Below are 16,391 nucleotides of genomic sequence, written 5' to 3' on the forward strand. Positions count from 1 at the left end.
ACAATATTTCTTGTAACATGATTTCCTCCAGGACTCTGTAAAGGCTTGTTTTATATCCCACATGTGGTAAGAACAAACTCTGGTTCCACTGAAAATGAGTTTTTCTCACTTACAGATAAACAAACATAATGCAGTTAAAATGTAATAACTAAATACATTAATTTACTTAATTTAGACATAAGAGCCATGTGCATGATAACTAACACTAAAAAATAGGTTTGATTTGTTTGTTTCACAATAAATATGCAGATAATCAGAAAAATTTTTAGAGCAAAAGAAATCATAAGCCAGGTTTTAAGCATTGTAAATATTATTAGATAAAAGGGAAAGAAAACTGGATGTGCTTCTTTATCTATTGTTGCTTTTTGTTTGTTTGTTGGAATAAATAATGGCACAAAGACATGAAGTAATAGAAATCAAAGAGTGGAAGACAAATTACTAAGTGAATTAAGACAGAGACATCTAAATGTACAAGTGTAGAGTGTATTGTCAAGAAATATGAATAACTTAATGCTAAGGCATTTATTTCTTTTTTTTTTTTTCTCCAGAAAGCTGTATTCATTAGTTTTCAAAGATTCAACCACACAGTAGATGGAAACACCTCTAAGATTTTCGAAGCACTCAATACTAAACAGTGCTCAAACTATTAAAAGTGAAATATAGTTAAACAATAGGAAATAAAAAATAATGAATCCGGTACAGAGAATAAAGTTAAAAAATAGGAAATAAAAAATAACGAATCCGGTACAGAGGAGAAAACCATTCAAAAAATTACGGCAGTTTGTTATCAAAACAACAACTCTTAAATTTCCAGCAATTATCATGACTTTAAAACTGGAGTTTAGGAAACAATCACCTCTTTACCATCAAACACAGCCAGAAAAGTTCTACAGGTCTTCTCATGTGACCAGCTGGTCAGTACAAAAGGATACAATGTACATGACTGTTCCCAACTCTTTCAGTTCTAAGTGGAGTATATTATAGTGAGAATTGCTACATATGAAAGAACTCTCCATCAGCAGAGGACTGCAGAATGTGGGCCTTGGAACCAATTCAGCTTTTACAACTGGTAAAGGACAGTTTTGATTCGACCTCCCAAAGGTTTGTTTGCAAGGCTTTCAAAACATCTTCCATCTCCTTTAGAGATTTTTCTATTTCAACTCTACTTTCAAGATTGAAAAGCTCTTTGTCTTCTGACACAATTTGCTTTTCAGATGACCCTAAAACATAACTTTCAATGGCTTCAACACTAAGGCAGAACATGTCCCTCTTGTAGTCTAGATCCTTGGGTGTGCACCTGTACAGGTAGCCGAGGCTGAGCGAACAACCTGTGCAGTACAAAGTCTGCAGGATGCAACAATTATCATGTTTACGTTTGGATAGCATCTGTTCCTCATTCACAGAAACATTACAGGTAACACAGCGCAGCAAGATGCAGTTGGTGTCTTCCTGGTTTGCCACCCAGCTCAGCGAGTCTCCCAGCGGTCGCCGGCAGCGCGAGCACAGAAACACCAGCGGCCTGTGCCCCTCCGCCGGCTCCGCAGCCTCCTCGCGCCGCGTCCTTTCAGAGCAGGCCACCGATGCCTCTCCGCTCATGGAGCTCCACATGTTCGCCCACTCCTGCAGCAGCTGGTGGCGGCTCGAGCCTTCCGAGAGCCGCCTGCCTAACAGAGAGGAGTCTTCCCTCTCGCCCCTGTGGCCAAACGTACAGGTTATACAGGAACATCCTTCCGGGGACAAAGAGTCCTCCATTAGCTACCATTTATTTCTTTTAAGAAAAAAAAAAAAAAAATAGCAGTACAAGCAGGCCTTCAGATTAACTTGAGTGCATACCCTTTCTTTGGTTCTATGTCAGTCAGGAAAGATTATGTGATAGTAACAAATGACCCCAAAATGTCAGTGGCTAACAATGAAAGTTTATTTCTAGCATATGCTACATGTCTATATTGAGTTGGATGAAATTCTATTCCATATCATTTCAGCACTGATGCAATAGGCTCTATTTTTAAAATTGCTATTTCTCATGACAGAGCAAAATAATGAATCACATAAAGGCTCTTAAAGCTTCTGCTCAGAAGTGACACATATTATTAATACTTCCAATCACATTTCATTGGCCAAAGCAAGTCTATGGTTATGCCTAAGTCCTACATGTGGAATGTAACATTGTCCATCACAGAGGAAGACTTCGTATGGGAATGCCAAATATAGATGGAGATAATAAAATATACTACAAATATGGATGAGTTGAACTTAGGCATGTAATTTAACATCTTTTCACCATGAAATGCAGTTTTCAATTTGTGAAAAATCTTAAAAAGCAATATTAGAGTTTGTTATGAAGATTAAATGCAATGAATATTAATTGCCTGGGTCAAGAACAAAGTCCAGTAATGTTTTATTATTGTTCTATTTCATTTACCCACAAAATTTTCTTACAATATGATCAAAAGTTTTCTGACAAATCTTTGCTGTAGTAACTCTGAGTCAACACAAGATTTGTTAGTCTGTGTGCCTGGCAGTTAGCATTGTTGTGAAATCAGCAACAGATCCAGGAAAACTGCATATATTTGACAATTACACATTTAAATTTTTTTTGCCACAACTTATGTAATTCAGAATGAAAGTTTTGGACATGAGGCTTATTCATTGATTGATTTGTTGATTGATTAATTTTATTAATGAGAAATAGTTTATTCCCTAATGAGAGAGTTATAGAAAAAAAGGAAAATTTAGAATGTTAACATGTCAAGTCAGTGTGATCACTCCCAATAGTTGAATGTCATCACTCTTGGCTTAAGGATAAGTGTTCCAAGAAAAGCCTAAATCAATGGAAAGCAATCCAATATAGCCTGTATTCCTGAAATTCCCCCAAACTTAACTAAGTATCCAGTTCTTACATATGCTTCAGCAAACATATCCCAGAAATATCAGTAATTCACACCAGGTGGCATGTGCTTGCCATTGTTTTTAATCACTGAATGGGAAGTTTTGTTAAATGACCTTATAGTCTACAGTCTTTTAGGATGTGTATGCCTGTTTCATAATAACACAAGACACTGAAAATAATATTAACTATTCTTCAAAGTAAATTTTTCTTACAAATTCCAATTGAACAAAATCCCAAATTTCACTATATTAGAAGATACTAGGGACTGGCAACCCCTCTCCATCAATCACATTTTACTAACTTAATGGAACACTCTGTATGAAATTTATATTGGACTGGCCATAGATCAATCATAAAAGAAGGATAAATCTCTTATTTTTATTTTTAGCAGGAGAAAGATACATGTGTTGGAACTAGTTGGAAAAGTAATAAATTGTAGGGTTTTAATTATGAATGAGTCACATAGAAATCTTTGATACATCAATTATTTGACTACACAGTAATAATCTATTTCAGGTCATGTATGGATTACTGAGTGAGAAATAAATTTTGTGCCCATTTAAATAGCAAGATTCACTGTTGTACTTGAGCAATAATAGAGCATGTTGAAACTTTTTTTATTTTATTTTTTAATATAAATTTATTTATTTAAATTGGTGGTTAATTACTTTACAGTACTGTATTGGTTTTGTCACACACCAACATGAATCCGTCACAGGTATGCACGTGTTCCCCATCCTGAAACTTTTCATCTTTGGGGTCTAAGTTCACTTTTATTTTCACTACTTTAAGCTCTTTAAAGACAAAATTATTTTTTATTTTAAGGATACTGAGCTTGGCACCATACATTTGTAAAGCAAGACTTCCTTAACAACAGTACAAAACTAGAGAAATTTCAGGTTTTTGTTCTCTGTTCCCATGACATTTGAACATTTCATATTCTTCTCACCTCTCCCTATTTGTATCTCCACTCTTCAATCTATATTCTTAAAATGAAACTATTCTATCCTATGGTAAATTTGGAAGTGTAAGACAGCTCATGATATTTATTTATTCAACATCAATTATGAGCTGATGCTACATATAGTATCTATTTTATTAATATTTCATAGCTGAGATCTGTGTTCTATATTTTTATTCAACCACTAATAGTGTAAAAGCCCTCAGAAAAGTCATCCTACTCTCAAAAATGGTAGCATGCAAAAAATGGTATATGCAAGTCACTATTCTATTTAACTTAAATACATCAATTTGTTTCAATCTTATCACAGTTATGATTGTTCCTATTTTAAATTTTCATTGTCTTGGTATAGACACAGCCTAACATAACTTAAGTAATTTGCCCAAATTCATATAGTCAGGTTATTTCAGAATTCAAAAGGAGGTAATCACTACAAAAAAAAAAGAGCCAAAAGATCTATCACAATTTGAAAATTTATAATGCCTAATTGCAAGCATGAAGAACAATATACTTCTTGATTCATTTGCAAAGGAGAGCCGATACTGGCACAAACCCAAGCTTAAAAATAAGCATGATGTTTAGAATAACTGAACCCTCACCACAGAAAAAACCTTTTTGTTGGAAATAATGAGCACCAGAATAAGTTTGTTCTTCTAAAAAGTTGTTTAAAAACAAGATCTAAATAGTATATATATATATATATATATACACACACACATATATGTGTGTGTGTGTGTGTGATGTGTGTGTCTATATATAGCTAAAACTGTCTTAAAATATTTATATGTATATAAATTTGCTACTATCTTAATGGGTTTATGGCTTTTTCACAAGGTATATATTCTTTAATTAATAATTATCATTATTTATTTGATACTAATCCCAATTATAATGAATTTCCTACAGTTTCCATGCATCTGTAATCTTAAAGAATACCACAGTATATTTCCTGCTGCTACAGCTGCTAAGTCGCTTCAGTCGTGTCTGACTCTGTGTGACCCCATAGATGGCAGCTCAACAGGCTCCTCTGTCCCTGGGAATCTCCAGGCAAGAACACTGGAGTGGGTTGCCATTTCCTTCTCCAAGTATATTTGCTATTTTCTCTCAAATCTCCTATTTACCTTAGTGTTAGTTTACTCACAAATAAAAATCAACTGATATTAGCCATTTAAAAACAGCTCATCTAATCAGAGTAGAGTGAGTAGAAGGTACACCAAAGAATCAAGTAATAGTGATGAGCTTGCAGTACATTTGGACGTGCTTTATGGAGGAAATAGGGAGGGTTAGATAATGTAAGAGTGGGTAAAGGGAGATCAATCAAGGGTTGACCTGTAAAGGGGTGCAGAAGGCTATGTGAAAATGTCTTGATTCACCCCACAACTATGGAGCTAGGATGGCTAATAAAAGGCAATGAGCAAGGGAAGTCGTTTCCAAACTAGCCTGACAATGCTGCTGTCTCAAATTTATGTTTGCTGCTAAATATCCAGAATTTCAGCTGTATTTTTTAGCGTGTCAGTAAATTTTACCTCAACATTTACTAATGTATATTTAACGTTTTATTCCATGACAAGGAAAGAAAAAAAATTTTTAAGTATGGATAGCAACAAATTAATACTCTCAAAGAGTAAACTCTGAATTAGAAAAGAAAGCATCAGATTTTATGAAATGTATGTTAAGTAACAATATGTATAATGATAGTTTTTACTTGCTTATTGATGAAGAATACACATCTTGCTATTTTCTAGGTAACATAGAAATTAAATTCCACTAGAAAAGAAGTTTGGTTAACTGATTCTTCTGAGCTCTTGCCAAAGTTATAACCATAACTTTCAAATTTGTCAGACACAAAGGAAAATAATTTCAAGAAACAGGAAATTATTAATGGTACTCTAGATTAAAAGCCTCTTTGTTTTTATATATTCCACTTAAAAAATTGCTAGCCTGAATTGAATTGAATATGTTCAATCTGAAATATTTTTCTATACTTAAGATTACCATCTATAAGTCAATGCAAGCATTGAGCACATCATCAACATTCCTTTTGCCTCAGTCACATTTTTATTTTCTGAAATCTCAAAGATCATAAATGTATGCAATTAAATCAGGTTAATGCAGTATCCCTGTTTCATTAAACAATCTTCTATTTTAATCTTAGAGTTAGGGGAGAGAAAACACAGAGGGAGATAACTGGGGAAGGTTACCTGTCAATTTTTGGTTGATGATAGTGTTATATAGCTCAATTGATGTCTAATTGCTTCTAAACTCCATCTTCATTAATTATTGAAAACAAACCATAAAATAATAAATGAACATAAGCTTTAAAACAAATGACAATTCAGTAACATAACCATTCACATTAGGCTCTGCTTGCTGCTGTTGTTGTTCAGTCTCTCAGTCGTGTCCAACTCTGTGACCCCATGAACTGAAGCATGCCAGGCTTTCTTGTCCTTCACTATCTCCCAGAGTTTGATCAAACTCATGTCCATTGAGTCTGTGATGCCATCCAACCATCTCATTCTCTGTGGTTCCCTTCTCCTCCTGACTGCAATCTTTCCCAGCATCAGGGTCTTTTCCAATAGTCAGCATTTTTTATCAGGTGGCCAAAGTATTGGAGTTTGAGCTTCAGCATCAGTCCTTCCAATGAATATTCAGGATTGGTTTCCCTCAGGATTGACTGATTTGATTTTCTGGAAGCCCAAGGGACTCTCAAGAGTCTTCTCCAGCACCACAGTTCAAAAGCATCCTTTTTTTTTTTTTTTTTTGGCTCCCCGTTGGGGAATCGAACCCCAGTCTCCCGCGTGACAAAAAGCATCCTTTATTCAGTGCTCAGCCTTCTTTATGGTCAGCTTTCTTCCCAGTCCAAATCTCACATCCATACATAACTACTGGAAAAACCATACTATTGACTATACAAAACTTTGTCATCAAAGTAATGTCTCTGCTTTTTAATATGCAATGGTAACCCAATCCAGGGTTCTTGCCTGGAGAATCCCAGGGATGGGGGAACTTGGTGGGCTGCCGTCTATGGGGTTGCTCAGAGTCGGACATGACTGAAGCGACTTAGTAGCAGTAGTAGTAGTAGTAGTAGTAGTAGTAGTAGGCTTGCCTTGGCTTTTCTTCCAAGGAGCAAGCGTCTTTTAATTTCATGGCTGAGATTACCATCTGCAGTAATTTTGGAGCCCAGGAAAGTAAAGTCTGTCACTGTTTCCATTGTTCACCCATCTATTTGCCATGAACTGATGGGATTAAATGCCGTGATCTTAGTTTTTTGAGTGCTGAGTTTTAAGCCAGCTTTTTTACTCTCCTCTTTCACTTTCAGCAAGAGGCTCTTTAGTTCCTCTTTGCTTTCTGCCATAAGGGCATATCTAAGTTTATCGATATTTCTCCCAGCAATCTTGATTCCAGCTTGTGACTCATCCAGCCTGGCATTCCATATGATGTACTCTGCATATAAATAAAATAAGCAGAGTGACAATATACAGCCCTGATGTACTCCTTTCCCAGTCTTGAACCAGACCATTTTTCCATGTTCAGTTCTAACTGATGCTTCTTGATCTGCTGACAGGTTTCTCAAAAGACAGGTAAGGTGGTCTGGTATTCCCATCTCTTTAAGAATTTTCCACAGTTTGTTGTGATTCACATAGTCAAAGGTTTTAGTGAAGTCAATGAAGCAGAAGTAAAAAAAAAAAAAAATCTGAAATTCTCTTGCTTTTTTTTAAATATGATCCATTGGATTCTTACAGTTTGGTCTCTGGTTCCTCTGCCTTTTCTAAATCCAGCTTGTACATCTGGAAGTTTTCAGTTCATGTACTATTGAAGCCTAGCTTGAAGGATTTTGAGAATTATCTTGCTAGCATGTGAAATGAGCTCAATTTTGTGGTAGTTTGAACATTCTTTGGCATTGTCCTTCTTTGGGATTGAAATGAAATCTGACTTTTGCAGGCTCTGCTAGTGGTTAAAAAAAAAAATCCTTTAATCCTGGTGGTGATTAAAATTTTGGAAATAGAATGGCATAAAACTTGAGTGGTAATTTTTGATAAATTAATTCAGAAAATGTTTTCTTATTGCTTCAGTTGTTATTGTGATAGGAATAGTTGTCCCTCAAAGATGTTCATATCCTCATTCTCAGTACTTGTGAATATGTTACAAATCTTGACAAAGGAAATTTAAAGTTGCTAATCAGATGATCTTAAATAGGGGATCATCTTCAACTATCTAGGTGGGCCCAATACTTTCACAACAGATTGGTATTAAACTTGAAATTTTCCAATTTTTTTTTTCATCCAAGAGAATATCTTTATTTTATTTTTGGTGTTTTCCCCAACCACCTCATAAAATGTATTTTTATCATGACAACTGTTTATTGAATTCCTAAAGTGCTATTAGAGGAGATATTTTTCTGTGTTATGTTTATATAGCAACAAGCAAAGGCATCTAATGTATACTTGGGAAAAATGATGTGTGGGATCTCTTGACATGTTGGGGTGTGTGACTCTGCCCAACCTGTGATTTTCTGAAGAGTTATTAGAGGATGAGACATAAGGCCTGAAAGACCAATAAAGGGTGTACAGTGAGATAAACTGATATATGAAAAAGATTATATAAATTATTCTAGATATTATTAAAGATATGTCATTTTTTTAGGACACCCTACATCTGTTTAGTCAAGGCTCTGGTTTTTCTAGCAGTCATGTATGGATGTGAGAGTTGGACTGTGAAGAAAGCTGAGTGCCAAAGAACTGATGCTTTTGAGCTGTGGTGTTGGAGAAGACTCTTGAGAGTCCCTTGGACTGCAAGGAGATCCAACCAGTCCATTCTAAACGAAATCAGTCCTGGGTGTTCATTAGAAGGACTGATGTTGAAGCTGAAACTCCAATAGTTTGGCCACCTGATGTGAAGAGCTGACTCATTGGAAAAGACCCTGATGCTGGGAAAGATTGAAGGCAGGAGGAGAAGGGGACAACAGAGGATGAGATGGTTGGATGGCATCACGAACTCAATGGACATGGGTTTGGGTGGATTCCCGGAGTTGATAATGGATAGGGAGGCCTGGCGTGCTGCAATTCATGGGGTCGCAAAGAGTAGGACACGACTGATCGACTGAACTGAACTGACATCTGGGTAGACTGAAAAGGCCAAGGAAGCTAAGCAACTCATGATAATTTAGGGGTCCACATAAGCAAAGAAGTCCAAAAAATGGGATGTGTAGAGGTTGAGAGTCTCATTGATCTTAGGAAAACTGCCAACCTATAGCTGCCCTGTGTCATTTGAGGACATGGATCTAAAATTCAAAACAGATGAGATATTATTTTCTTATTGCAGTATAATTGCTTTAAAATATTATGTTAGTTTCAGCAAAGGGGATCAGCTATATAAAACAAATATCGTCTCTCTCCTAAACCTCCCTCCCTCTCCCCGACATCCACTCTAGGTCATCTCATAGCACTGTGCTGAGTTCCTTGTGCTATACAGTCAGATGAGGTATTCTTAAACAAGAGTCTTTGCGCCCAGGAAGCTCCTGTTTTGATTAGTTTGGATAAATATTATGATTTCCATATGTGTTTAATTTATACATTTTTATTTCTAAATTTTCTTAAAAATTTTAATCATCCAACTTGGTCTGGTTAATCTAAGAAGGAGGTTTTTTTTATATGTAGATTGAATAATTAAGTGTGATGGTGGCAACATATACTCAGGTAACCATCTGGGAAAACCTAGTAGAATTGGGGTAGTTAAGAATAATGAAAATTTTCTAATGCAACTTGTTTGCCAGCAGGAGTATTTTCCTCTCAATTACCAGTGAGCTATATTAAAAGTAATTAGTTTATTTACTTAAACAAGTTTATAGTTGTAGCCATAAAAAGAAATTATGAAACTAATTTTTCATGAAAATATAGTGAGTATACTATGATTAAGATGATACAATTCCAATTTGCCTTGTAGTTTAGTTGTTAAACTTTTACCACTAGGAAATGTGTTCTTATTTTTTGATGATGTTAAAATTTTTGTAAGATCAATCTGGCAGCTCCAGGAAAGGCATACATTCAGCTAGAACAGAGTTAGAATAATGAAATTTTTATAGAAATACAGGAAGAAGACTAGTATCTGAATCAATGTGGCTATAGTTCAACGGGAAATATGTAAAGACTCTGTGAAAGCAGAATTAATGCTGATTATTAAGCTAATAGTTCACACTCATAGCTGAATCTGCAAAATGCAACGAATGGTTATTGAAAGAGTTCATCAGACTTTCAACAGTAGTTATTTCTATTTAAGTGGAAGAAGTTTTTTTGTTTGTTTCTTTTTTAAGAGCAACAAAAATGTTTCCTAACACTGGCTTTTGAGTTCATTTTCTCTTCTGCCAAAATATGCATTGAATACATTTATTTTTATTTTTTTTATTTTTTTAATTAATTTATTTATTTTTAATTTTTACTTTACAATTCTGTATTGGTTTTGGCATAGATTGACATGAATCCACCACAGGTGTACATGCGTTCCCAGTAAAAATTAATTTCTTGCCTGTATTTGCTTATTATCCAAATAATGAAGTAATTTTAATTAGGTAATATAATCACCATAATAGTTGCTATATATGAGAATTACATAGCCCTCAGCACTCCAGAGGCAATAGCACCCCACTCCAGTACTCTTGCCTGGAAACTCCCATGGATGGAGGAGTCTGGCGGGCTGCAGTCCATGGGGTCTTTGAGGGTCGGACATGACTGAGCGACTTCACTTTCACTTTTCACTTTCATGCATTGGAGAAGGAAATGGCAACCCACTCCAGTGTTCTTACCTGGAGAATCCCAGGGATGGGGGAGCCTGATGGGCTGCCATCTCTGGGATCACACAGAGTTGGACACGACTGAAGTGACTTAGCAGCAGCAGCAGCAGCAGCACTCCAGATTATTTCATATGTTCCCAATAGTCTTACCGTGTGCTGGATCATAGCAGACCTGACAATTATTTTTTAATATAATAGAGAATTATAAATGTAATTTTAATATAAATTTATTTATTTTAATTGGAGGTTAATTACATCGACATGAATCCGCCACAGGTATACACGTGTTCCCCATCCTGAACCCCCCTCCCTCCTCCCTCCCTCTGGGTTGTTTCAGTGCACCAGCCCCAAGCATCCAGTATCATGCATCAAACCTGGACTGTACATATTGAGAACTTTTGTTCTAATTATGGGTTTAATGTTGTAACTGAAAAAATACAATTTACCTACCTTTCCTCATAATAATTTATCACTTAACTTCATTTTGTCTGAACTTGACCTTTGACATTACTAGTTGTAAAATAAGGCAATACTTTTTATCTGATCTAGAGAAAATACCACAGAAAGAATTTAAGATTTTTAACGAACTGACCATAGCATTTTTACCCAAAATACTGTAAAGGAATGCAATTGCTTATTCTTGTCTAACATTTTTTTTTTCTGTTGTTACTGCTGGAAATAGTCACATTCACAATGAAATAAAATTGGATAATTATTTTTTGAAGATTTAAAAAATCCTCACTAGTTTATCCTAAAGAGGAATGTGGTCTACAAAATATACATTTCAAGCCATCATTTTCAATGTCAAGATGCTAATGTTCTCTTTTTAATATAAATTTATTTATTTTAATTGGAGGTTAATTCTTTACAATATTGTATTGGTTATAAGCTGTATGATTACTTATACTGGCTACCAGGTAGAAGTTTTACTCTTCAGAAACCACATCAAGAGCTTACTTGTAGGATGCAAGACTGTTGTCTCCTGGGAACACACTACAAAGCCTAGAGGTAAAGACTGAAACTATTTTCCCAAGGGATATGTATGAGAGCCAAAATTTTCTTTTTCTGTCAAGTCCTTCCCAAGTTCTGAGACACAAAATAGAAAAACAAAACCATAGAAAATCGTTTATTATGCTTCTCTTGTTTCCATTAATCTATACAATCTCTGTGGGTTTTTTTCTGGAGTAAAAACCAATTCAAAAACATTTTAAGGGGAAAATGATATTCAAAGATGGAAATTTTATGTGACTTCTTTAATATAAATAGCAAAGAATAGTATAAGAATTTTGCCTGTTAATACCTGTATCCACAAGTCGATGTCCTACTCCCAACTACTCTTTATTGCCATATTTACAAACATTTAAGGGTTCTCAGATTCATACCCAAAGCAAATAAATTTAGCACTAGATGATTCACTTACAAAAATATCCATCTGCCTCTGAAAATGTTTTCAATTTGGATATCTTTCATAAGGCAGTCATACTAAATCAATGGTAAAAAACCAATTTGGTTGAGTGGATGTGACCTGAGGAATTCCTCAGGAGTTCAATCTACTAAACAAATGTAAATACTACATAATAGTCTTAGAGGTGAAGGTCATTGAAATAATTGCTATTTCTTCACTTATATAGACTTATCAAGACAGTTAGTGTTATTGTGATGTTTCTGTTCAAATAAATTCAGGTCTTCAGTTATTTTAACTCTTGATGACTTACATCCTTCCAGTGATTCCTATACAGTTCATTTTCCTCCTTAGCTTCATGCTATGCTATTATAGCATTCAGCAACTAACTTTATTTTTTCAATAATATTTCCTCTGCTCACATCCCATCTAGAGGAGACATATGATAAGAAGCTGTTATGTTCTGGTGGATGCTGACATCCTGGCTTGCATTTGCCACCTGAGAGCTGTGTATGACCTTTCTTAGTCTCAGCTGTCTTGTGCAATTGGTTACACTGACATATTTTTTAATTTTACTTTATTTTTCTTTACAATACTGTAATGGTTTTGCCATGCATCAACATGAATCCTTCAGAATGGGAGAAAATAATAGCAAATGAAGCAACTGACAACTAATCTCAAAAATATACAAGCAACTCATGAAGCTCAATTCCAGAAAAAAATGACCCAATAAAAAAAATGGGCCAAAGAACTAAATAGACATTTCTCCAAAGAAGACATACAGATGGTTATACTGACATTTCACAGAGATTTTATGAAAGCCACCAGAAGTTGTACTTTGGAAAATGCTTTTTGAAAACCTATGAAAGTGAAAAGTCGTGTGTTCTTAAAGACTTTCATGTCAGTGCCAGCTTTGTGGCTCTGTCTGAGACATCTTTTCTGTTGATCTTGTCTTAATACTGAAAATCAGCTATGATTAAATCAGTTTAAAGGATAAGCTTCATAAATATGCAGGTGTGGGTCTCATGTTAGGGAAATTTTAGAAATTGTCTGTATTTACTCCCTCCCCTGGGGTACACACAGCCAAATTTTTAAATTTTAATTTCATGGCTGCAATCATCATCTGCAGTGATTTTGGAGCCCCCAAAAAAGAAATTCTGACCCCATCACTTCATAGTAAATAGATGGGGAAACAGTGGAAACAGTGGCTGACTTTATTTGGGGGGGACTCCTAAATCACTGCAGATGGTGACTGCAGCCATGAAATTAAAAGATGCTTACTCCTTGGAAGGAAAGCTTTGACCAACCTAGACAGCTTCTTAAAAAGAAGAGACATTACTTTGTCAACAAAGGTCTGTCTAGTCAAGGCTGTGGTTTTTCCAGTAGTCATGTATGGATGTGAGAGATGGACTATAAAGAAATCTGAACACTGAAGAATTGATACTTTTGAACTGTGGTGTTGCAGAAGACTTTTGAGAGCCCCTTGGACTGCAAGGAGATCCAACCAGCCTATCCTAAAAGATATCAGTCCTGGGTGTTCATTGGAAGGACTGATGTGGAAGCTGAAGCTCCAATCCTTTGGCCACCTGATGCAAAGAACTGATTCAGTGGAAAAGACCTTGATCTGGGAAAGATTGAAGGCAGGAGAAGAAGGGGACAAGAGAGTATGAGATGGTTGGATGGCATCACCAACTCAATGGACATGAATTTGGGTAAACTCCGAGAGTTGTTGATGGACAGGGAGACCTGGCATGCTTCAGTCCATGGAGTCACAAAGAGTCAGACTCGACTGAGTGACTGAACTGAATTGATATATTTATAAAGAATATTATAGGTGTCTGCAAACTTCTCATGAACATTTCCTCTCCTGAGAACTACATTTGGGTATCCACATACTGTAGGATATTAGGAAAGTCATTGCTTTTGTGCATGAGTTTGCATTGAGAACATGCTATCATAACTATTTTGAGTGTGAAATAAAGCAAACAAGATTTGAATATATTTCAATTTCTTATTACTGGTCAAAAATGCTATTGGAAATATACAAATATATAGAAATATTAGTATGGGTATTTAGTAGTTAAGGGATTTCCTCACACATATTTCCCCACATATCTTTGTGTATGAGGGAAAGTGAATGTGACAGTAATTAAAATACTAGCTCTAGCCAAAATTTGTTGAGCCCTTCTTTTGTGCCATGCACTGTTATAGTGGCTTTATTTGGTGGTGCTAGAGGTAAAGAACTCACTTGCCAGTGCAGGTAGACTTAAGACATGAGGGTTCAATCTCTGGTTTGAGAAGTTCCCCTAGAGAAGGAAATGGCAACTCAGTCTAGTATTCTTGCTTGGAGAATCCCATGGATATAGAAGTCTGGAGGGCTGAAGTCCATAGGGTCTCAAAGGGTTGGACATTACTGAAGTGAAAGCACACAGCACATTTAGATATAAGGTGTTGTTCTGCTGAAAGTTTTGCTTTCTTTTTAGGCACAAAATATTTGTTCACAAAGGAAAACATCCATTGCATATGAATAAACAATTTCAGTTTTTATTAGAGGATTATTTAACTGAATTTTAATACACAATCATTAGACAAAAAAAGAAATAGAAACAACAGAGAGAAAAATAACAGCATATACATCACCAAATTGAGCCGACACCTACATCCAGACTTGAACAGTGCTGGGAAGTCCCACATAGCAACAATCTTAAGTTTTAATTGGGAAAGGGTCCTGGGTGGTGAGTCCACCCCATAAGCAATCCTTCAAGTTGCAATTTGGGCTTAATATCCCAGGCTGCAAACTATTATCATTATCAGTTTGCATGCAAAAAATGCAAGTCTGATTTTACTTTAACTTTTTCAATCCTGTTGGTTTCACCTTCTAGTCATAAGGACTTCTTAGGCACTAGGTGGTTGGCCAGGCCTCCAGGAGCTCAAGAATTCCAAGACCCATCACTTTCTTATCTAAAGTGCCACCAGAGTTGCTGTGCTTGCAGATAGTCATGGAATCCAAGCAGTTTCCAGGCAGACTAGAAAGAGATCAGAGGCCTTCTTTCTTGCTTCTGAAGCCTGAACAAGTCTACTTTCATTTTAATTTTCTGAACAGCTATTTATTTAATTTATCGGCTTCCCTGAAAGCTCAGTTGGTAAAGAATCTGCCTGTAATGTAGGAGACTCCGGTTCGATTCCTGAGTTGGGAAGATCCACTGGAGAAGGGATAGGCTACCCACTCCAGTATTCATGGACTTCCTTTGTGGCTAAACAGGTAAAGAATCTGCTTGCAGTGCAAGAGCCCTGGGTTTGATCCCTGAGTTGGGAAGATCCCCTGGAGAAGGGAAAGGCTACACACTCCAGTATTCTGGCCTGGGGAATCCCATGGAGAGTGGAGCCTGAGAATGATGATGATGATTTAGTCACTCATTTGTGTCTGACTCTTGCGACCCTATGGACTGTAGCCTGCCAAGCTCCTCTGTCCATGGGATTCTCCAGGCAAGAATACTGGAGTGGGTTGCTGTTTCCTTCTCCAGGGGATCTTCCTGACTCAGGAAGATTGAACTCAAGTCTCCTGTATTGCAGGCAGATTCTTTATCAATTTAGCTATTATGGAAGCCCAGAACTTGGCAGGCTATAGACTAAAGGATCGCAAAAGAGTTGGACATGACTTAGCCACTAAACAGCAACAGTAAATAAGTTTCTTTAAATATATGCAAAATAAGGAACGTACTAACCTCTTTGCTGCCTCCTAGATATAATTTGTATTGATCTAGATAGATTTGTTCGCCTGTGTATATAAAGGCTTATGTGTGTGCATGTGTTTATACATGCACATCAGGTTACAATAATTACTGGTTTACTTACAGTTTTCAAGTATTTAAAATTTAGGCTCATATTTAGAACTATTATTGCAAAAAGAGAAAATTAAAGAGAAGCTTCCTCAAAGGATTAAAATCTAGATAGAAGATGAAACACATGCATTCTTATAATTAACATTTAAAAATGTAAATACGTTGTTACAGTCTCACTAGTATCACTACTGTTAGAGCTATGTGGAAATGCAGAGTTAAAATGGCCATTTAATTGTGATATACTTGTATCTCATCAATAGAATTCTGTATTAATTCAGTTCAGTCACTCAGTCGTGTCTGATTCTTTGTGACCCCATGGACTGCAGCACATCAGACTTTCCTGTCCATCACCAGCTCCTGGAACTTGTTCAAACACATGTCCATCAAGTCAGTAATGCCATCCAACAATCTCATCTGCTGTCATCATCCATATTAATTAGAATTTCCTTTTCTAAACTTTGCTGTTATTGTCTCACTTGTTATCAAGACCCACTTCCATTTCCTAAACA

General features: G+C 36.0%; 1 protein-coding gene across 1 annotated transcript; it reads right to left on the reverse strand.

The window, feature by feature from the left end:
• Window positions 1–840: 840 nt before the first annotated feature.
• LOC120876077 (protein Mis18-alpha-like) lies at window positions 841–1,752 on the reverse strand. The gene has a single exon (XM_040257777.1). The coding sequence runs from the start codon at window positions 1,750–1,752 to the stop codon at window positions 1,054–1,056; it is 699 nt and encodes a 232-aa protein (XP_040113711.1). The 3' UTR covers window positions 841–1,053.
• Window positions 1,753–16,391: the final 14,639 nt, after the last annotated feature.

Source organism: Oryx dammah, unplaced genomic scaffold, assembly GCF_014754425.2.
Source record: "Oryx dammah isolate SB20612 unplaced genomic scaffold, SCBI_Odam_1.1 HiC_scaffold_17, whole genome shotgun sequence".
Taxonomy (NCBI): domain Eukaryota; kingdom Metazoa; phylum Chordata; class Mammalia; order Artiodactyla; family Bovidae; genus Oryx; species Oryx dammah.